At 44.4% G+C, this 21,092-nt stretch overlaps 8 protein-coding genes across 8 annotated transcripts; 2 read left to right on the forward strand and 6 right to left on the reverse strand.

The window, feature by feature from the left end:
- Positions 1-1,291: 1,291 nt before the first annotated feature.
- On the reverse strand, positions 1,292-1,929 carry LOC307192287 (histone H2B type 1-L). Its single transcript, XM_079933049.1, has one exon. It carries the CDS (start codon positions 1,693-1,695, stop codon positions 1,315-1,317), a length of 381 nt encoding a protein of 126 aa, XP_079789175.1. The 5' UTR covers positions 1,696-1,929; the 3' UTR covers positions 1,292-1,314.
- A 3-nt stretch (positions 1,930-1,932) lies between these two features.
- On the forward strand, positions 1,933-2,426 carry LOC307192286 (histone H2A type 1-like). Its single transcript, XM_079933048.1, has one exon. It carries the CDS (start codon positions 2,013-2,015, stop codon positions 2,403-2,405), a length of 393 nt encoding a protein of 130 aa, XP_079789174.1. The 5' UTR covers positions 1,933-2,012; the 3' UTR covers positions 2,406-2,426.
- A 756-nt stretch (positions 2,427-3,182) lies between these two features.
- Positions 3,183-3,923, reverse strand: H1-5 (H1.5 linker histone, cluster member). Its single transcript, XM_079934831.1, has one exon. The coding sequence runs from the start codon at positions 3,886-3,888 to the stop codon at positions 3,208-3,210; it is 681 nt and encodes a 226-aa protein (XP_079790957.1). The 5' UTR covers positions 3,889-3,923; the 3' UTR covers positions 3,183-3,207.
- A 2,285-nt stretch (positions 3,924-6,208) lies between these two features.
- Positions 6,209-6,671, reverse strand: LOC307193326 (histone H3.1). The gene has a single exon (XM_079935151.1). The coding sequence runs from the start codon at positions 6,653-6,655 to the stop codon at positions 6,245-6,247; it is 411 nt and encodes a 136-aa protein (XP_079791277.1). The 5' UTR covers positions 6,656-6,671; the 3' UTR covers positions 6,209-6,244.
- Positions 6,672-7,676: 1,005 nt separating this feature from the next.
- LOC307193383 (histone H4) lies at positions 7,677-8,022 on the reverse strand. The gene has a single exon (XM_079935286.1). It carries the CDS (start codon positions 8,014-8,016, stop codon positions 7,705-7,707), a length of 312 nt encoding a protein of 103 aa, XP_079791412.1. The 5' UTR covers positions 8,017-8,022; the 3' UTR covers positions 7,677-7,704.
- A 5,215-nt stretch (positions 8,023-13,237) lies between these two features.
- LOC307192529 (histone H3.1) lies at positions 13,238-13,784 on the reverse strand. Its single transcript, XM_079933508.1, has one exon. It carries the CDS (start codon positions 13,748-13,750, stop codon positions 13,340-13,342), a length of 411 nt encoding a protein of 136 aa, XP_079789634.1. The 5' UTR covers positions 13,751-13,784; the 3' UTR covers positions 13,238-13,339.
- Positions 13,785-14,820: 1,036 nt separating this feature from the next.
- On the reverse strand, positions 14,821-15,350 carry LOC307192745 (histone H2A type 1). The gene has a single exon (XM_079934028.1). It carries the CDS (start codon positions 15,242-15,244, stop codon positions 14,852-14,854), a length of 393 nt encoding a protein of 130 aa, XP_079790154.1. The 5' UTR covers positions 15,245-15,350; the 3' UTR covers positions 14,821-14,851.
- Positions 15,351-15,501: 151 nt separating this feature from the next.
- LOC307192813 (histone H2B type 2-E-like) lies at positions 15,502-15,961 on the forward strand. Its single transcript, XM_079934123.1, has one exon. It carries the CDS (start codon positions 15,558-15,560, stop codon positions 15,936-15,938), a length of 381 nt encoding a protein of 126 aa, XP_079790249.1. The 5' UTR covers positions 15,502-15,557; the 3' UTR covers positions 15,939-15,961.
- Positions 15,962-21,092: the final 5,131 nt, after the last annotated feature.

Genomic DNA, 21,092 nt, shown 5'->3' on the forward strand with positions numbered 1-21,092 from the left:
TCAGAGAGGCGATTAGATTTGAGATTGGCTTTGCAGGACAGACAGGATTTAGATGGTAGAGGAACTGGGGCTTAACAGAAACAGAATGGAGAAGGACTATATGGTACATTTCAGGAAATAACTGTATCTTTCTAGGCCTGATATTAGTCATGTCTTCACTACATCAATAACAATTCTAATTTCATATTCACTGTTAATTGATGTAGTAAAGAAATGAACTAATATTAAACTCCATAAATATTCTGCATATTTCTAGTGACCTTTTTGAGGCTACAGGGAAGGCAATCACTGGCTTTTGTCTACAGTTTTGGCTTAACTCTCCTTTGTTCCTGAGCTCATAAGTTCAGCCCCAATTTTGTGCTTTCTATTCCCAGAAGCCCAAGGCCTCCTGTCCTTTAATGGGAAAAGATTGAATAATATCTAGAAAAACAGTAAAGATGTTGGGTTTTACCATCTTAATATCTGATAGTCTGTAGCATGCTTGGGACTTATATTTCCACACTGATTCTTGAGAATGCCTAATTAGCTCTGAAATACGGGCCTAAACACCGGGAGATTGCGCTTCCCCCTTGGAGAAAAATGCCATCCTTCAGGTCTCAAAGATTGCCTTTTCATTTAGAGTTTCTCCCTTATTACAAGGGGAAAAAAGGTAAAGAGGAAACAGAGTGAGAAGAAATGTGGAACTGACTCAGAAAAGAAACTGATACTCTAAATTCTTTTTCCCAATTAAAAAATTTGACGATGTAAAAATAATAGTAAACAGAAATGTCATTCCCAAAAGGGGTGAAACATTAAAACTTAAGAATGCAGTAGGATCAAATTACATGAAAAATCTAAAGGGGATACTACCTGCTTGTTTTCCTTTAATTCATTTTTTGGGGTGATATTTATAAAGCATGGTGAGGGTCAGGGCATGGAATGGCAAGTGTACGACTGCTGAAAAATGATGTAAGGTAAGTTAACGTTCAGTTAAAGAGCATTTGAAATTTGCTAGCCACTAACTTTAAGATTGATCCTCAGAGTAAAGCTGAGCTGGACAGTAAGTGAAATAAGCACAATAAAATTCTTTTTGGGTGATGGCTGTAACATGTACAACTTGTTATCAAGATCATCTTATTTGAAATGCCACAAACCCAAAATCTAATTTGTTGCACAAATTAAGCAGCATTTACTAAAGGCTTCAGATTAATATTGCTTTTGTCTACCTCTAAAGCTGTTTAAACTAAGTGCCAGTTCTCTTTGGAAAGCGTGGATGGCTCTGAAAAGAGCCTTTGGATATGATGGAACCTGATCAACTGCTTTGCAGCCAGTGGCTCACTTGGAGCTGGTGTACTTGGTGACAGCCTTGGTGCCCTCAGACACGGCGTGCTTGGCCAGCTCGCCGGGCAGCAGCAAGCGCACGGCCGTCTGGATCTCCCTGGAGGTGATAGTCGAGCGCTTGTTGTAATGCGCCAGGCGCGACGCCTCGCCCGCGATGCGCTCGAAGATGTCGTTAACGAACGAGTTCATGATGCCCATGGCCTTGGACGAGATGCCGGTGTCCGGGTGGACCTGCTTCAGCACTTTGTACACGTATACGGAGTAGCTCTCCTTGCGGCTGCGCTTGCGCTTCTTGCCGTCTTTCTTCTGAGCCTTGGTCACCGCCTTCTTGGAGCCTTTCTTCGGGGCAGGAGCGGACTTGGCAAGCTCAGGCATGGTGAAGTGGCGTTAACAAAATCCTCGAGAAACAAAGAGTGAGCAATGGGCGAGGCGAGTCCGTTTCACTTACAACTGTATATTCAAATGATACTTAGTAAAGTCCTATGTCTGATTGGCGAACACTGCTTATGACGTCATTACAACTTTGTCCAATCAGAACGCGCATTTAAAGGACCGACACGTCTCTTTTAAAACGGAATTACTACTTTACCCAATGGAATAGCTTCTTTTTCGCGCCCAGCTGCAGCTATAAAATGTGCGATTTTCTTCTTTCACCTTAGTTGCTTCTGGTGTAGGCTTTAAAATACTGCATTATGTCTGGACGTGGCAAGCAAGGCGGCAAAGTTCGCGCCAAGGCTAAGACTCGCTCTTCTCGCGCCGGGCTCCAGTTTCCCGTGGGCCGAGTGCACCGCCTGCTCCGCAAGGGCAATTACGCTGAGCGTGTCGGGGCCGGCGCTCCGGTGTACTTGGCGGCGGTGTTGGAGTACCTGACGGCCGAGATCCTGGAGCTGGCGGGCAACGCGGCCCGCGACAACAAGAAGACGCGCATCATCCCGCGCCACCTGCAGCTGGCCATCCGCAACGACGAGGAGCTCAACAAGCTGCTAGGCAAAGTCACCATCGCTCAGGGCGGCGTCCTGCCCAACATCCAGGCGGTGCTGCTGCCCAAGAAGACCGAGAGCCACCACAAGGCCAAGGGCAAGTAAGGCCTCAAGAGCAACGCCTTCGAAACCAAAGGCTCTTTTCAGAGCCACCTACTTTTTCTGCGGAGGAGCTGGGACAGTAGTTTCATTTAATTCCATTGTCATTATTGCCTGGGGAAAAGAAGTTACTTCATGTAATTAATTTGGCAAGCAGTTTGAGCCACTTTTCGGACTCCTAGTCATGTCCTCGGAATGTCAGGAAGATATCAAGAGCTTTGGTAAGGAAGTGAGTGCAGTGTCAAGATGCAAAATCAAAGTATCTTTAAGGGCCCCTGAGGACAATCAAAACACTTTCTCGGCTTATTTGCAGTATATAACTCGACCTCTGCCAGTGCTGAAGTTATGCTCTGTGCCTTGATTCCTGCAATATTAAAAATAGATGTGTGTGCAGTGAATTAGGTGGCGCATAAACCGGAATAAAAACGTCTACCATTTGAACAGAAACAGTTGACCTATCTGAACGTGACGCGGGCTTTTTAACTTTAAAAAGTTCTTTGTAGCTAAACACCCAGGAACCAAAATGTCTTAAAATGGTCAACTCACATTTAACATGTTTGTGGACAATTTTGCAGGTTCCTGGATGCAGGTCAAATTTTCTAACTTTGTTGTGTTTTAAAAAGAGTATGTTTTTCGCTTTGAGTTCCAAGCAGGAGCAAAGGTGAAAACGTTTAGTGGAAGTAGAGGGCAAGCAATTTTTTCTTGGCGGGCGGCTGAGAATAATGTTACTCAGTGCACAGCTGTTTTCAGAGATCTCTAGGTGGCTCTGAAAAGAGCCTTTGGGGTTTGCGTCTTAAGCGCCAACTTCCTACTTCTTTTTTGGAGCCGCCTTCTTTGCCTTTGCAGCTTTGGGTTTTGCTGCCTTAGGCTTGGCAGCTTTGGGTTTCGCCGCTTTTGGCTTCACTGCCTTAGGCTTAGCGGGGCTTTTGGCAGCCTTCTTCGGCTTTGCCGCGGCTTTGGTTTTCTTGGGACTCTTGGCCACCTTTTTGACGCCAGCGGCTGCGGGCTTCTTCGCCTTCTTGGGAGTCTTCTTCACTGCTTTCTTTGCTCCCGCAGCCTTTTTGGGCTTCTTAGGGGTGGCCCCTGCGGGTTTTTTCGCTTTAGCAGCCCCCGCCTTCTTGGCCTTCGGCTTGGCTTCCCCGGTGGGCGCCTTCCTATTGAGCTTAAAGGAACCGGAAGCACCCGTGCCCTTGGTCTGCACAAGGGTACCCTTGCTCACCAGGCTCTTGAGACCCAGCTTGATTCGACTGTTGTTCTTCTCCACGTCGTAGCCGCCAGCTGCCAGGGTCTTCTTGAGCGCTGCCAAAGAAAGGCCATTGCGCTCTTTGGAGGCGGCCACAGCCTTAGTGATCAGCTCAGAAACTGGGGGCCCGGTCGCCTTGCGCTTAGCCGCGCCACCGCTCGCGGACTTCTTAGTAGACTTCTTCTTGGCAGGAGATTTCTCCACCGGCGCCGGGGCAGCCGTCTCAGCAGGAGCGGTTTCCGACATGGCGACAGAAGAAACTGCTAGAAGAAGAGAGATTCAAAACCCAAAGAGCAAGTTTTGCAATGCTACCTTGCTCGGGCCCGGGGCTTATATAAGCCGGTGCTGCCCTGTGATTGGTGGAGCGTCCGATCCACCGCCCTCAGGCAGCCGGCTCTCGTGGTTGGACTCCCAAATTGTGTTTGTTAGTCCCAAAATTTGATTAAATGCTAAAAACAGTGGTACAGAATTTGACTCTTTGAAGCTCCAAAGGAGGAAAACAGCCTCCATGTTCACATACTTGTTTGTGTTTTTATGAATCACGCGCAATTAATGAAAGATATTTTTAAAAATCCCTTCAGCTTTTCATATGTGTCCATCAGGCGTGAGGCATCGAGCTAGTTAGTTGCATTGTTGCAATAAATTTTTACTAAGTACCAAGTGAACGTTTTTTAAAAGGTTTTGTCCCTAAGTTCGGCCTTTGATTTTTGCAAGAGGAAAGACACTAGGTTCCGTGGTTTTGCCATAAACTTTGTTTCAAACTGCGGCAAGTAACACAGGCGCAGGACAGCTGGTTGCCTACAGCCCCAAATTAACCATATAGATCTTACTTTAAAAACCGGTTCTGCCTCCCAAGGAGTTTCCACGTGCCACTGTCTTTAGAGAATGGGATTTTGCCGCTAGGAAAAGTTCTGTTGCCAAAGTGACTTCTTCCAGGAGGAATAGAAATAGCTTTGGCTACAGGATCCAATGACCTTCATTCAAACAAATTTGGTTTGTTTTTGATTGAGATGCTTTCTCTCTTTAATTCCTAAGCGAAACCAATAAAATAAGAACAAAGAAAAATGCTTAACCCCGATAATGTATTTTAGAAAAAACCCCTGAAACCTGCTAAAAATTATTCAAGGGCTTCCAGTAGCCCTCGAAAGTGCAAACTGTTTAGATGGCATGGGACTTTGTCCCTCTTTCACGGTGCTTTTCCCAATGCTCTCAAACTCCTTACCTCCATCAACATTTAACAAATTACACGGTCAAAACACCCTCTTTTGTAGGACATCAGTGTGGATATTTTTGTGTGTTTAAGTGAAGATAGACCTGTATCTTCCAGTGAAATAATTGGCCACTGACTATAAGTGTGGCCTGGCTCTTAAGGGACTGGAGGTTATAGAAGTTTAAGAGAATTCAGGAAAACATTAACATCCAAGGGAACTGAGGCAATAACCAGGAAGTGGAATGGAGGATGAAGTTTGCTATTTATTGGGAGGTGGGAGGGGGAGGCATGGACAGGATTTTGTGCCTGGATGGAGTGATGATTAGGATCTCTCATGCAATCAACAGTTCTCCCCTGTGAAAAACTGTAGGCCAATACACTTCATCTCTTCAGGAGCTCCTGGAGTTGAAACTATAGCCTACTATGGCCAAATCTAGACAGTGGCCTATTTTTGTATGGCCGTCGAGCTGAGTTTTTCTATTTTTAAATTGTATTTTTAAAAAACTGTGACAGACTATATGTTGCCTGCAAAACCTAAAATATTTACTATTTGGCTCTTTTGCTGTTTTGTATTCCTTCTCACAGACACAGTTCATGGTGTGTTGCTACAGGCCTGCCTTTCAGAACTATGCAAATCGAGATCTAAAAAGGAGATCTTAACAAGAAAATGTTCCAACCAAGTATTTCCCACTTTTTCAATCACAAAACTTTCAGAAAATTTGGGAAGAGGTTCGGGGAAGTCATGCTTTACAGGAGAGAAGCATACTAAAGAGAGCTAACATTGAGCATTTAACTGCCAGGAACGAATCTAAGCATGACCTACAAACCAATTCGTCTGCTACATTTTACAGCTGTTCTAGGTGAGTCCCAGAGAGATGAGTAATTTGGCAAAGATTATACAGCTAGTAGTAAATGGCAGCTGTGAGGCTTGAACCTCGACCAGTATTTCTTTCTGCAACAGGAAGTCAAGGAGCTAGGGTACCGGGCAAAAACAAACAAAAAAACCCTTCATTTGCCATTTACACAATTATCCACAGAAACCAATAAACTTTCGCAAGGTATGGGCCAGTTTTTCTTCAGTCCCTTCGTGTAGCCAAAGGCTTAATGGTTGTATCACTGTAAGTATGCTTCCCCAGAAACAGCTCAATAGGCTGACTAGGATCACAGAATACAGTAACCTCCGTCTGCAGCTTAATCTCTAAATATGCAGCACTGAAGTGACACAGCAACAATTGAGCCCACAACAGCTATTTCATCAAAACTCTCCTGTCATTTTTCTTTTGGGGATAACATGTATCCTCTAGAATGAACAGTTCCTTTTTGGTGACAGTTGAGGGGCTCTGAAAAGAGCCTTTTCGGATGAGGTATATATAATAGGAGGCGGTGTAAGACTTAAGCTCTTTCCCCGCGGATGCGACGGGCGAGCTGGATGTCCTTGGGCATGATGGTGACGCGCTTAGCATGGATAGCACACAAGTTGGTGTCCTCGAAGAGCCCCACCAGGTAGGCCTCGCACGCCTCCTGCAGCGCCATCACGGCCGAGCTCTGGAAGCGCAGGTCGGTCTTGAAGTCCTGCGCGATCTCGCGCACCAGGCGCTGGAACGGTAGCTTGCGGATCAGCAGCTCCGTGGACTTCTGATAGCGGCGGATCTCGCGCAGGGCCACCGTGCCGGGCCGGTAGCGGTGCGGCTTCTTCACGCCGCCCGTGGCCGGCGCGCTCTTGCGGGCCGCCTTGGTGGCCAGCTGCTTACGTGGCGCCTTGCCGCCGGTGGACTTGCGAGCGGTCTGCTTCGTGCGAGCCATGCACAAGCAACGCCAATTACTTTAACAGTAGTAACAGGACCCAGTCGTCCCAATATATATAGGGACCCTCGCGTCTTGATTGGACAATAGACTGCTGCCTCCCTCGCCTGCCCCGCCCTTCCCCGCCCACAGAATTGGTTCTAGGCTTATTCCTCAAAGAAAAGGAAGCGTTTTCCCGCTTCTACTTCGGTCATTAGGATAATGTACAGAGGAGGTATCTTATTGGCTTTAAAAGACTGCGAGATGGGCTTCCCTGGTGGCGCGGTGGTTGGTGGTCCGCCTGCCGATGCGGGGGGCGCGGGTTCGTGCCCCGGTCCGGGAGGGTCCCGCGGACCGTGGCCGCTGGGCCTGCGCTTCCTGAGCCTGTGCTCCGCGGTGGGAGAGGCCGCGGCGTTGAGAGGCCCGCGTACCGCCAAAAAAAAAAAAAAAGATTGCAGGATGCATCAAAATTCTTAAGGTGCTATCTAGAGAATCTCAAAGTGCCTTGCACTATTTTAAATACAGTACAAGATGTCATGATTGGGTTCTTGACAAAAATAGTTTACTGAATAACATAAAAGGGAACCAACCAGCTTATGATAAACGGAGGCATTGAAAGTCGAAATCCAGCCATGTTCTATGTCAGTGGTCTCAAACTTCAGCGTGCTTAAGAACCTCTCAGCTTATTAAAACGAGGGTCGGCCAACTTTTTCTGCAAAAAAGGTATGATAGTATTTTAGGCATTACTCGCCATACTGTATCATTACTTTGCCCTTGACGTGGGAGTGCGAGCGCAGTCGACATAGGTTAGATGAGCCCGAGCTTACACGAAACCTCTGTAAAAACTGGCAACGCAGCTGAGTTATCAGAGAATTTGCCACTGTAGGTGGAAAGGCTGACGAGGGCTTGGGGACTGTGACAACACGCAACTTAAGCTCAACTTCAAATTTTTAGCCCCCCCAACTACCCCAAAATACTTAAAATGCACATTAATGCCTACAGCTCTTTAACAGATTTCGTGGGTGGCCCTAAAAAGGGCCTTTAAGCGACGTTATGATGCCTTTGGAACTCTAACCGCCAAAGCCATACAGAGTGCGTCCCTGGCGCTTGAGCGCGTAGACCACGTCCATAGCAGTGACAGTCTTGCGCTTGGCGTGCTCAGTGTACGTAACGGCATCCCGGATCACGTTCTCCAGAAACACCTTTAGCACCCCACGGGTCTCCTCATAGATGAGGCCGGAGATGCGCTTCACCCCACCACGCCGAGCTAGGCGTCGGATGGCCGGCTTGGTAATGCCCTGGATGTTATCACGCAGAACCTTGCGGTGGCGCTTAGCACCTCCTTTCCCCAGGCCCTTCCCACCCTTACCGCGACCAGACATCTTCACCAATTCTAATCGAACACGACGCTCCAATTCGCAAAGGCGGTGTTTTATATAGTGGTATATCGGACCTGGTTGGGAACCGCTCAAGCCAGCTGCGTCTCTTCAGGGAGGTTCCAGACCCGAAGCCCCGCCCACGTTTTCAGCAAACTGGAAAGGGCGGTGCTTAAACTACTTGGTCAGAACCGGCGCCTAATGAAAATCCCTCAGCCTAATTTCTACATCATGTTGCGCTCGCCCGCCCCTGGAAGAGCTTTCTTTTGGTTTGGTCAGGCCTTGCTGTCCGTTTTGTTTTGTTTTGTTTTGTTTTCTGCCATCTCTTAGCGACTTGTGGCTGCTGGAATGAATGGCGCATCTCAAGAGCGATGATTGTAGGCATTTGGGAGCTTTTGTGAAACCTCGTGGCTGGCCGCCTGATTATAGATAGCTTCCAGGTGGGGTTTTTTGTCGTTCTCAGCGTCGGTGCTCTCCCCTTTTCCTTACTCATCCTATCACCTTACTTTCCCTTCCCTCACTGGCTGCCACATTTTGCGGGGTAGTACTGGCTTTTTCAAATTTTCTTCATCTCACTTAGAAACACTTCAGGAAGCTGTTTAAGGAAGGTAATCTTTTACCTGTAATTTCCTTTGGTGAGTCCATGAACAAGTAAAAATGCCTCTCAGGGATTACCACCCTGCCCCCTCCCCCCCTCGTTTCTCTCCTTTGTTGAACTGAGAAATCAAGTGCACCCAAAAACTCCATGCCTTTAATTTACAAATACAGTTGCCTTGCCAATGCTTTGCCCTGGAAATATTTATATTCATATCTATGTGTCCCAAAGGTGTGATTCTCTTTGTTAAAATAATTTGTTAAGTCTCTTCTCCGACCTTCATGGAGGAAACAAACTGCAGATTTCTCAGCTTAAAAAGTTTGAGTCTTTTAATAACCTATAATGGAAAAGAATCTGAAAAAGATAGATATCTGTATGTACATAGATATATAGGTATATTTGAATCACCTTGTTGTACACCTGAAACTTACATAAAATTGTAAATCAAATATAATTCAATTAAAAAATTGAGTTTGAGAATTATTTAAATTAAGTACTGTTCAAAGGCTTCCTTTTTGTCTTTCTCAGCAAATAATAATGATATTGCCTGATAAATTCTTGTTGAATAATTGGGATAAATATTTAGGAGTTGTTTGTTTGTTTCTCACATTAGGAGAGCTATTCTTTTCTGAGAGAAATGTTGGCAATGCTTTACAGTCCATAGAATTCCTTTCCCCTTCAATCAGATGAATAAATGAGGTAGGTATACTTGCCTTTCCAATGTTCTGAGGGTTGCTACTGATTCACACTTGTCTGGTTGACAATTCTTAATGTTCTTAGTTCCCAGTGTTGGGCTCAATCCTTTTCATTATTACTGTATTTTCAATTTGATGTGCCACACGTTTATTTTCTTGACACTTGATTTTGTTTTCTCTGTTTTGATTAAACCTTTGGAATTAGCTGGTAGATTGTGTTTATATCTCTTACTTTTCTTTTTGTTTTTAATTTTTTTCTCTTTTATTGTTCTTTAATTGTTCTTCGTTCAAAATTAGTTTACTGACTAGTAACTAGTACCTTTCCTAATTCTCATTTCTCCTGTCCCCAAACACACACACACACTAATCCAAAACACCACTAGCCATTTGGAGTCTTTTCAACTCCATGAACTTAACCTCTCAAATCTTTCCTTCCATTCCATACAGTCTTATTTCTCCACATAGATTGGCCTTTTACCAAGTCAGAACCTTAATTTGCAAAAACCTTTAAGAAACCCCTTACTTTCTCCTGAAACTCTCTCAAAACCTAAATGTATTCTCTAATATACACAGCTTTTCATGCCTAACACTCCCTCCTTGTTTTGTATAATGTCCTACCTTGTTTCCAAAATTTTATAATACCATGGTCTTTATAGTCCCTTCTAAGTGTCTCCTAATGTAGCTAGTTATCATGCCTGAAATATATCAGACAATAGCTGCCGGAAACTCTGATTCCCTTTCATTCACTTCAACTTACTAGCATCTGCAGGGTTGGATACTGAAAAAACAAGAATCAAAATGAAGGTGTGGGTCCTTTGGGGTAGGGGTCCTCTACTGCCTCGCCCTCTTGGGTTTACAACAGGGACAGAGGCTAAGAACACAGTTCCTAAGCTTCTAATCTTTAAAAACAGACTGGTTTCAATAGACTGAATGTTTCTGTTCCCCCAGAATTCATATATTGAAACCTAATCTCTAATGTGAGGGTATTGGGTATTTGGAGGTAGGGTTATTGGGAGGTGCTTAGGTCATAAGTGGAGGGCCCTCATGAATGCGATTAGTGCCTCTATAAAAGAGACCCCATTGTCTCTTCCACACTGAGAAAATAGCCATCTATGAATTAGGAAGTAGGCTCTTACCAGACACTGAATCTGACAGCACCTTGATCTTCGACTTCCCAGTCTCCGGAACTGTGAGAAATACATTTCTATTGTTTATAAGACACCTAGTCTATGGTATTCTGTTACAGCAGCCTGAGCAGACTAAGACACTGGTACTCTGCAAGTCATGCTTTAAAATAGTACTCAGATTTTTTGCCTTTGGTTTTGGTGGTTATTCTGGATTTGCTTGTTTGTTTGTTGTTGTTGTTTGTTTTTTAAAATAAAGCTAGAAAATGCTGTTGGAGATCCTGGCACAGGTGTGCCCAGGTATGGACTGATTCTTGGGTTCAGCTTTTATTTTTGCCATTTATTTGTTTCTTGATCTCAGAAGAAAGAGAGAATCTCTTTTTATGTGCCCACTATATTTTATTTATTCCCTTGTATTAGACCAGTGAAGTCTGTCAGATAACTCCTAACTCTTCTTGTTTTTTCTCTTGCATCTGTTATTTATTATTGTGTAGTGAATTACCAGAAAAGTTAGTAGCTTAAAACAACAAATGTATTTTCTCACACAGTTTCTGAAGGTCAGGAATCAGAGAGTAGTTTAGTTGGGTGGTTCAGGTTCAGGGTCTCCCAAGAAGTGAAAAATCAAGCTGTCAGCAGAGGCTGCAGTTACATGAGGTTTGACTGGGCCTGAGATGGCTCACTCACACGGCTGTTGGTAGTTGCCCACTGACTGTTGGAGAATGCATCAGCTTCTTATCGTGCCGGCGTCTCCACAGGGCTGCCTGAATATCTTCTCAACATGGCGGCTGGGGCTCCCCCACCCCATCCCCAGCAAGTGACCTGAGACAGAGCAAGCAGGAAACACAGCACCTTTTATGACTTAGTCTCCAAAGTACTTATTGTCACTTTGGCTTTATGCCACACTAGTCTCTAAATCCAGCTCACATTCAAGGGGAGAAGAATTAGATGCCTTTTTTTTTTTTCTTGGCCGCGCTGGGCGGCTTGCGGGATCTTATTTCCCCAACCAGGGATCGAACCCACACCCTCATCAGTGAAAGTGTGGACTCCTAATCGCTGGACCGCCAGGGAATTCCCTAGTTTCCATTTTTTGAAGGGAAGATTATCAAAGAATTTTTGGATATTTCCTAAAACCACCTTTTCTACAATCAAATTTAGGCGTCAAATAGAACATGTCCTCATTGACCCATAGTACACTTCTGAGATCTTAAGTTCAGATCTCAAAAGACTCCTAAATCCCAGCAGATGTCCTTGCTGAGGAGAACTTCTGCTTTTCCACTTAAAAGAAATCAGGCTTTTCTGCCCAGTTCTTTCTTTCTTTCTTTTTTTTTTAAACGATTTCTCCTCCTTTATTTTCCTAGTCATTGGAGGCTTACCCAGATCTCATCCCCTTTCAGGGTTTGTTGAAAGAATCCCAAACAGATTTCCTGGCTTTGTCCTCCCAATACTTGGCTACCTTTAGAAAAGATAGACTTTTCTAGAGCTAGTGAAGGATTAATATGTGCCTCATCTAAACCTGGGGAGCTATTACCAAGTTCACATATGAAAAGACATGTGAAAATACTTTGGAAACTATAAAGCTTTATATAATTGTTGTCATCAGTATTATATCTACTCCCCATAGAATTCAAAAAGAATCTGTGATGAAATGTGTAATGCAGAAGGTGGGAAGCACTCAGCGACTGAGGCTATCTTGTGTCTACAAGGTTGCTTATCAGCAATACATTCATTCAACTAGAGTTTAATGAGCACCTGCCCGTGTCAGGCTTTTTCTATTCTGGAGGAACAACAGTGAACACGAAAAAATCTTTGGACTTATATGTATATGGTGAGAAAAAAGGGGCAAAATTCGACTTTTAAAACAGGTCCACACAGAGTTGGGAGACTAGCTCCTGGAGCTAGTATTTCATACTTGTAAGTGTGACCTCATGTAAGGGATAAGGAGACACGGGGAAGTCCACACGTGGTGTGGGGGGTATTACTGTCCCAAACGGGCTCACTGTGGCTTCTGCCTCAGGGAAGTCACCAGATGTTGATGGCATGCACGGTACCTGTGGATTGCTCCTCGTGCACATCTGCATTAGGAGGCTCCTGAAAGCTATCAAATAAAAAAGTTAATTTGTTAATTTTACAGTATCAAATCTTGGAATGGGTGTGAAGGAGAGTAAACAGTTCAGAGCTTTATCCCGTAGGGTTACCAGATGGTACTACTAAACAGCTAGAAATGCAGTTCTCATGAGAACAAAAATGCTTAGTTTGAACACCCTGTAGCTTCAGCCAGATTCATTCTTTCCTTTTGGAGTTGTATAAAAGAAACTGAATTAGTACATTAGAAGTCTGCCCACTATTGTTAGATCCCGGGCAAACCACCAACATTGTCTGGCTTAATCGAGATGTACTCTGCTCCTCCTGGGACCCTGAACAGTTCAAATCAATAATTGATTAGGGCATGCAAAGTGCTTGTCCTTCCATGCACTGCCAATACATCACAGAACAGTCAGCCAGAACTCCGCACCCCGACTATATCCGAAGTGGGGGAGGGACTGGCTAGTATTTATGCTCTGAATCCCAGTTTACTTGGTTGAGAGTTCTTTTGTTGACTGATTCCTTCTAGTGAAATCTTTGATTACTCAGGGTCCAGGTGACCTTGTTGCTGGAGACACTGTTGCCCTTATAAGCTGCTGTTCAGCAAGTCCTTTTAGATAGCTAACAAAACGAACACGGCACGTGTAGCCTTGGCAAGTATTCTGTATACCCATTTTGCATGACAAATATGTAGTTCCTGAAAGAAACCCTTCTCCCGCATTTTCTAAATACCCACCCTAGTATAACAGCTACTCTCAATGAGAACAGAAGTGGCTCTTAAAAGAGCCTTTGGAAGAAAGCAAATGCGCCCAAGGCGGATTAGAAAAGACAGTTTATGCCCTCTCCCCGCGGATGCGGCGCGCAAGCTGGATGTCCTTGGGCATAATAGTGACACGCTTGGCGTGGATAGCACACAAGTTGGTGTCCTCGAAGAGCCCCACCAGGTAGGCCTCGCACGCCTCCTGCAGCGCCATCACGGCCGAGCTCTGGAAGCGCAGGTCGGTCTTGAAGTCCTGCGCGATCTCGCGCACCAGGCGCTGGAACGGCAGCTTGCGAATCAGCAGCTCCGTGGACTTCTGGTAGCGGCGGATCTCGCGCAGGGCCACCGTGCCAGGCCGGTAGCGGTGCGGCTTCTTCACGCCGCCCGTGGCCGGCGCGCTCTTGCGAGCCGCCTTAGTTGCCAGCTGCTTACGTGGCGCCTTGCCGCCGGTGGACTTGCGAGCTGTCTGCTTGGTCCTAGCCATGCTCCTGTGCTAATGCCGCGAGAGAAACAACTGAGCGCTCCCAGGACCAGACTTTATACAGATGATCCGATCCTGATTGGCCAGAACTTTGCGGGAGTAACCTGATTGGCTTTTAATTCAATCCTCATTTGGTTTTTACCGCCTCTGAAAAGTTTTGTCGTCCATACTATTTTGTGATTTCTATTTTCGCAGGAAAGAATTATGGTCGTACTCCATCCTGAGTTTATGGTTTTCGACCAAAACGTTAAGACTCCAGCAAAAAAGGAGTCTGGTTCAGAATTTGTGGAAGTCAGCGCCTAAACTGTCCTAAAAGAAATGCAGTTTTTCATTGGAGTCTTTTTTCCTTTTCAGATAATGTAGGGGGAAATTACAGCAAAATAATGTATTTGTTAGTCTCTCTAAATAGTAGTTACATTTCATAATTGCATCAGGATCTATTTTTAATGAGTGTACCAAGACCTAAAATAAAGTTTCGGAACAGACTGGCACACCGGCCTCCTGAACACAACTTTGCCCAGCGTGGTGTGGGGAAGGAGGAGCTTGATGTGTGCTTGACTAAATACTAGTAAATGACTGTGACTTCATTAATTGATTTTGATGCAATCAAATGGCTGATTGGACTTTAATATGTAAACTGTGTACTTAAGCAGGCCTGGAGTAATGATACATTTACATTGATCAGTGATTAGGTGTTTTCCTGTAAATAGGAGTAGCTCTGAAAGGAGCTTTCGAGTAGGGGCAGTTTTAGTTAACTAATGGACCATCGGGTTTTAACGATAAAGACCCAGAAACAAGACAAAATTGGTTTAATATTTAACATTTGCTGGAACAAATAATCACCGGAAATGTGTTCCTGGGGAGGGGACAATAAATGCGGCCGCTTTCATGGTTTTACAAGAGTAAACTGCAAACTAGTTTTTACCAGATGAGTTAACGCATGCTCGGTCAAATCAATAGGACTACATATTTCAACGTACAGTACTGTAAACTTAGCCAGGGATTCGTGATAGGTTTCAGGACAGTGTTCAGTTCTTCCACATAAGTTGTGGGTGGCTCTGAAAAGAGCCTTTGTTCTTAGAGATTGGAGTATTAATTCAGATCTTACTTGCCCTTGGCCTTGTGGTGGCTCTCAGTCTTCTTGGGCAGCAGCACGGCCTGGATATTGGGCAGGACGCCGCCCTGAGCGATGGTGACTTTGCCTAGCAGCTTGTTGAGCTCCTCGTCGTTGCGGATGGCCAGCTGCAGGTGGCGCGGGATGATGCGCGTCTTCTTATTGTCGCGGGCCGCGTTGCCCGCCAGCTCCAGGATCTCGGCCGTCAGGTACTCCAGCACCGCGGCCAGATACACCGGTGCGCCGGCCCCGACCCGCTCGGCGTAGTTGCCTTTGCGGAGCAGGCGGTGCACTCGGCCTACGGGAAACTGGAGCCCGGCCCGCGAGGAGCGAGTCTTGGCCTTGGCGCGAGCTTTGCCGCCTTGCTTGCCACGTCCAGACATAGTGCAAAGCTTACGCACCTACGCCAAAAAAGACTAAAGAGAAAGAAAAACCCACAATTTATAACCGCATCTGCGCGCGAAAAAGAAGCTATTCCATTGGCCAGAGTTGCTGTCCCATTTTAAACAAGACAAATGTAGTTCCTAATAATGCGCGTTCTGATTGGACAATATTGAAAAACGTCATCACTAATATTCGCCAATCCGACGAAGAACTTTACCAAACCTTATTTGCATATGGATTTGTAAATAAAAAGGACTCGACCGACTCACTATTCTCTCTTTGCTTCTCGGGAATCTTGTAATTTTTTTCATCATGCCTGAGTCGGCTAAATCTGCCCCGGCTCCGAAGAAGGGGTCCAAGAAAGCGGTGACCAAGGCCCAGAAGAAAGATGGGAAGAAGCGCAAGCGCAGCCGCAAGGAGAGCTACTCTATCTACGTGTACAAAGTGCTGAAGCAGGTCCACCCGGACACCGGCATCTCGTCCAAAGCCATGGGCATTATGAACTCGTTTGTCAACGACATTTTCGAGCGCATCGCGGGTGAGTCGTCGCGCCTGGCGCATTACAACAAGCGTTCGACCATCACCTCCAGGGAGATCCAGACGGCCGTGCGCCTGCTGCTGCCCGGGGAGCTGGCCAAGCACGCCGTGTCCGAGGGCACTAAGGCCGTCACCAAGTACACCAGCTCCAAGTGAGCCAGCCCGCTGCCACACATGACCCAAAGGCTCTTTTCAGAGCCACCTACACTTTCAGAGAAATAGCTGGTGCACTTGCCTGTAGTCTAGTTTCTCTCGGGAGAGTAGGGGGTTGGTTTGGGAGCGGAAAACGGGGTAAAAACTTAAAAAGCCCTCCGTAAATATTCTAGTATACGCATTTATGCAGTGTCATGCAAATTTAGTGTGGATTCTTTGGTGTCCTTTGAAAAAGATTTTCAGTTTTGCCCTCAGCTGCAATAGCCAAAATTTCGCTTTTGTTTACACTTTTTCAACGCAAGGAACGCTCCCCGTCTCTGATTGGGCAGAAGCACTATTTGAAAAGCCCGCCGTGGGCTGCAATTGGCCAGATAGTCTGCCATCAGGGTTGTGCGTTTTGAAGAGATTTTCTCGAAAGTAAAAGGATGACTTGCTTTATCTGCGGAAATGCACCGGGCTCTGGAGCCAAGAGCCATAAAGCTGACAATTAACGGTACTGTGTTCTGCAGTCGAATCCTGGGCGAAATTAACCTCTCGGTGTCTATCTCTCATCCACTACAGAATGGGTACGGTAACATTAGACTTGCCTATCCTACGGAGATCTTAGGGTGAGTTGAAGTGATTTATGTCAAAGTGCAACGGGAATACTAAAGGTCAGGGACGTTCCTTAAGGAGAAAAGTTTGAACAAGGAACCCAGCAATTTGGGAAAGCCGCGTTCTTCCAATGTTTAATCGATGTGCCGGAAGGAGATATGCCAGGACTCGCTAGGCTGGGGGAGTAGTTATCTGGCAGTGACTTTAGAGTCCACGATTTAAAATCCCGCGATAGAAGTCAGAGAACTCAGTACTTAAGAGAAGGGCGTACTTACTTAACGCATGGGCTAACTAGGAATATTAGGGAATGGAGTCTCAAGGCATGATCGAAAGTCCTTCAATTCCCCCCTCCCCTTCACCTTTCAACAACGCCTAAATTCTTTTTTTTTGCAGTTGGAAGCATTAACATTTTCCTCTACCCTGTCATCCCCTCTCACCAGTAAATGACTGCTATTGTAAATCTTTTTTTCCCCCATTAACAGCAAAATAAGCCCCTACTACCACATCCCCCCTCCAGGCTGTAACATTTCCTCTCTTTCCCTATTGTCACTTTCCTTAAAGTTGTAGGTATAGACCCTATGTCAGACGAACAGTCTTGTCCCTGTCACAGACAACAAGCCTCCAGGAATTCATGCCAACAGGTCAATGGGTCTGCAAAATATACGGGTTTGTCATTCACTCCTCTAAGATGAGATTCTTTTTCCAGTCCCTGCGCCCCTGTCATTAGGTCTTGGGAGTTGGCGACAAAACCCACCGACAAGCTACCCTACTTGGTGGAGAGCAGTCCCCTAATTTCATCCTGAACTCATCAGCATCATATTCATCCCCTCTTTCTATTATTTGCTTCTTCCGAGATTTTTTTCTTCCACTGTTAAGAGATCAGAGGGATAATTACCTTCAGAGTGGGTGAAATAAGAAGTATTGCCCTCTTCTGCCATCTTGTGGCAAGAAAACAGAAGGACCGATCCAAGGCGTCGTGTTTTCCAGATCCAGCTGAAATGCTTCCTAACTTCAACTTTTTACTAACAGTGAGTTAGGATGAGTAGAGTGATCATTTCTGTCTCCCTTTAACCGCCGGATTTGTTAGTCACTTCAAGAGTCACTTGTGCGCATGTGAGAGAGAGAGAGAGGTATTGTTTTGTGCTCTGGTCAGAGCTGTGGAAATAAAAAGGAATAAAATTTTAAAAAAGAAATCAAAATATTATGCACCCTAAAATAAATAAAAAATAATAGGGTCCTGCTCACCCTAGTTCTGGTCCTCAAAGTAATAAATACTTGAATGTTTTCTGTAAACCTAAACACCTGACAGAACAATGATACCCTGATTTTTGCTAGACTGCTCTTTGAAGATGTGTCAGGACTTGTCAGGATAATAATTACCATGTGAGTTGCAATTTTTCCACCATGAACAGGCCAACGTGCACGTGGTAACCTCAGTCATTTTGCAGCTCCCCCCTCCAACACACACCATTTTAAATACTTGTGTGTGTGTGTGTGTGTTTTCCTCAAAGTCTGACTCTTGACCTCTTTGCAGGTAGACTTTTTTTTTCCTTTCCAAACGTTTCTGTCTCTTAGTCCTGCTTTGACAGTTTCTACTGCCTAAGTCCAAACAAACATCCTATTAAAATGCTTGTATTAGTTTGCTAGCACTGCCACAACAAAATACCACACACTGGGTGTCTTAAACAACAAAAATTTATTTTCTCACAGTTCTGGAGGCTAGAAGTCCAAGGTTAAGGTGTCGGCAGGACTGGTTTCCCTCCTTGGCTTGCAGCTGGCTGTCTTGCTGTGTCCTCACATACTCTTTTTTCTGTGTGTCTGCACCCCTGGAGTCTTTTCCTTTTCTTATAAAGATACCAGGGCTTTCGGATTAGGACCCTACCCTAATGATCTCATTTAACCTTAATTACCTCTTTAAAGGCCCTATCTCCAAATATAGTTACTTTGGGGTTAGGGCTCAAAACAAAGGAATTTTGAGGGAACACGATTGAGTCCATTTTGGCATTTAGGCCATTTTTTCCATGCTTTGATCCCAACTTTCTATTCCAAATTGTCTTTCATAAAATGTTTACATTTAGCTTTAACTGCAGCTAAAGAGACAGTTGTGATATACCCTAAACCAGAGGTTAAAAGTCAAATGCTCATGGGGGCCTAGCAGGTAAAAGCAAAACTGGCTACAAGGTGCTCTTTGCTATTTTTCTTGAAGTACAAAGACTTCTGACACTGTATTTCACCTTCCCAGTTTTAGTAGCATATTTCACTGTTCTCTTAATACTACCCTACGAACAACCACAGCACAAGGATGTTGATAAATGCCAACTCACACTTGGAAACTAAGGGGACCAGTGGGAACTGCAGAAAACTGAAGGCTGCAGAGCCTATACACTATGATTTCACTTGACTGTTGCCTCGTGGGGCTGCAGGCTCAGGGTCAGTGAGTCTTTCAATTTTTTCAAGAGGATTTGCATTTTAATAAGGAATACTTCAAATTTTCCAAATTGGCAGTTGTCAACAAAAAAATTAATCGGTCAATCTAAGAAAGAAATGGAAACTTTTATTCAAGCCAAATTGCGGCTGATAACCCAGGAACAGTCTCTCAGAAAGTTCTGAGAGACTGTTCCACCCGTTAAAGATCAAAGCACAGTTAAGTTTTTGAGACTGAGACCTGTACATACAATGACATGTTATTGACAGTTTACACAATCCAGATCTATGCATACAAATCAAGTAGTGGGTCAGGGCCATCATGGCCCCTTATGAGATTACGACGGAAGGTTATCTCCTAAGGAATAGTGACCCTGATGAGATTAATAAGGAATGTTATCTCCTAGGGAGATCTGGTTAATACAGATGTACAACACACACTAAAGGGGAGGGAGGAGGCCCAAATAGGCAAAGAAAAATTTTATGTTTAAAATTTTCTTGTCTTGCCATAAAATATGAATTTTATTTCATCACAACTAATAAAAAATGTATAATAGTGTGGACTAAACAAAAAATACCTGAAAGCTTCCTGAAAACCTTAATCCCACAGCTGGAGAACTCTGGACATTAACAGAGATTTCTGTGTCCATGTCAAGCTGTCCAGTATACTGTCCATACCACCAAAACCCAGATCAAATGCCTGGATCTCCCTATCCTCCTAAATCCTCAACTGAAAAGAATCTGTTTCGCACTTGGCAGCTCTAGACAGAGCAGAGGGTCACACACACAGCAGGCATTCAACAGCTTTTTTTTTTTTTTTTTTGGCAATTTAAGTAAATGGATAAAAAAGTGAACTAAACAAATAAGAAAAAAATTTCAGCTCCCTACCAACAATGAGGTAAAAGTGGTGAAAGTTGTTTGGAATAGTTTATTGTAGATTAAATAGTTAATAAATAAACTTATTCTTTTCTAATTATGTTATATTTGTCTTACTGTGATGTATTCTCCTCTACCTACTTTTCTTTGTTCCTTTCAAATTTTTCTCCTTTTTTAAATTTTTTTTAGTAACTGTTCTTATTTCTCCTATCTTACAATGAATAAAATGAAAGGGGAAGGTAGAGGCGGTAACGATCTTAGCGGAAGCTCCACCTCTTCCCTTCCTGGTTCCACTGCCTTCTGCAAATGGCCCACCCTTGTTCCCTGAACCCAGCTTGCCCCTCTCTCTCCTTTAGCTCCTTGTTTCCTCTATTTACATGAGGCACAGACTCAAATTCTGTTGAAATCAGCTCTCTAGTGAATCACTGATTTCTTTTAATATTTTTTTACTTTATTTCCACGCATATGGGAGAAGTAGGAAAAACCAATTGTCTTCTTCTGATTAACAAATATCACAAAAATAAAGATCTTGAGGAAAAAAGGAGCTGCCAATTAGCAGCTTATTACTAGGGCAAGACATTTTCTTTGCGAAAGACGATCACTTACAGACTTTTACAATTTAAATGTTACTTCGTAGTAACATGGGTCATAGTAACAATCTCTGAGGTCAATGTCTTTGAACATCATCAGAAATAGCCATTTTAGGAAGCCCTACAGGATCTGTTCCTCTCTGCAGCACTAAAAACTGTCTGTGTTTTCAAGGCTAGATCCTGGAATTCCACTGGTCAGTATAGCAATAAAAGCAGGCCTGAGAATGAAAACTTGGCATTGAAGAAGTATAAGGGGAAAGGAAGATTATTAACAGAATGTGTATGAGTTGTCAGAATAAGTTACCAAACTTGGAAGTGTGTGAATGGGATCTGTGGACAAAAACTGTCACCTGCCATATCAGTAAACGAAGGATTTTACCGCAGCCATCAAGCCATCAGCCACTGCCACGCACTGACTGTGCACCCTGAGGGGCTTCAGGATGGAGAAAAGCAGGATACTGGCTCTAGGTAGTTAAGATACATATCAAAGGAACGATTTCAATGAGCCCAGACTCTTGCATCTTCCCACACATAAAAACGCGCTAAATTCATTAACTTGTGATGTCTGGTTTTCTTTAATTAGCAGTGATATTTTGATGCTAGACCACCCGGTGTTTGTTTGTTTGTTTGAACTCCTATATATCTTGGCTACTCCCTTACCTCTTCACAGCAG

The sequence above is a fragment of the Stenella coeruleoalba genome (assembly GCF_951394435.1).
Source record: "Stenella coeruleoalba genome assembly, chromosome: 10".
Taxonomy (NCBI): Eukaryota; Metazoa; Chordata; class Mammalia; order Artiodactyla; family Delphinidae; genus Stenella; species Stenella coeruleoalba.

Bases quoted from the DNA above. Each gene is read 5' to 3' on its own strand.
- LOC307192287 (XM_079933049.1), bottom strand. From the start codon at position 1,695: ATGCCTGAGCTTGCCAAGTCCGCTCCTGCCCCGAAGAAAGGCTCCAAG.
- LOC307192286 (XM_079933048.1), top strand. From the start codon at position 2,013: ATGTCTGGACGTGGCAAGCAAGGCGGCAAAGTTCGCGCCAAGGCTAAG.
- H1-5 (XM_079934831.1), bottom strand. From the start codon at position 3,888: ATGTCGGAAACCGCTCCTGCTGAGACGGCTGCCCCGGCGCCGGTGGAG.
- LOC307193326 (XM_079935151.1), bottom strand. From the start codon at position 6,655: ATGGCTCGCACGAAGCAGACCGCTCGCAAGTCCACCGGCGGCAAGGCG.
- LOC307193383 (XM_079935286.1), bottom strand. From the start codon at position 8,016: ATGTCTGGTCGCGGTAAGGGTGGGAAGGGCCTGGGGAAAGGAGGTGCT.
- LOC307192529 (XM_079933508.1), bottom strand. From the start codon at position 13,750: ATGGCTAGGACCAAGCAGACAGCTCGCAAGTCCACCGGCGGCAAGGCG.
- LOC307192745 (XM_079934028.1), bottom strand. From the start codon at position 15,244: ATGTCTGGACGTGGCAAGCAAGGCGGCAAAGCTCGCGCCAAGGCCAAG.
- LOC307192813 (XM_079934123.1), top strand. From the start codon at position 15,558: ATGCCTGAGTCGGCTAAATCTGCCCCGGCTCCGAAGAAGGGGTCCAAG.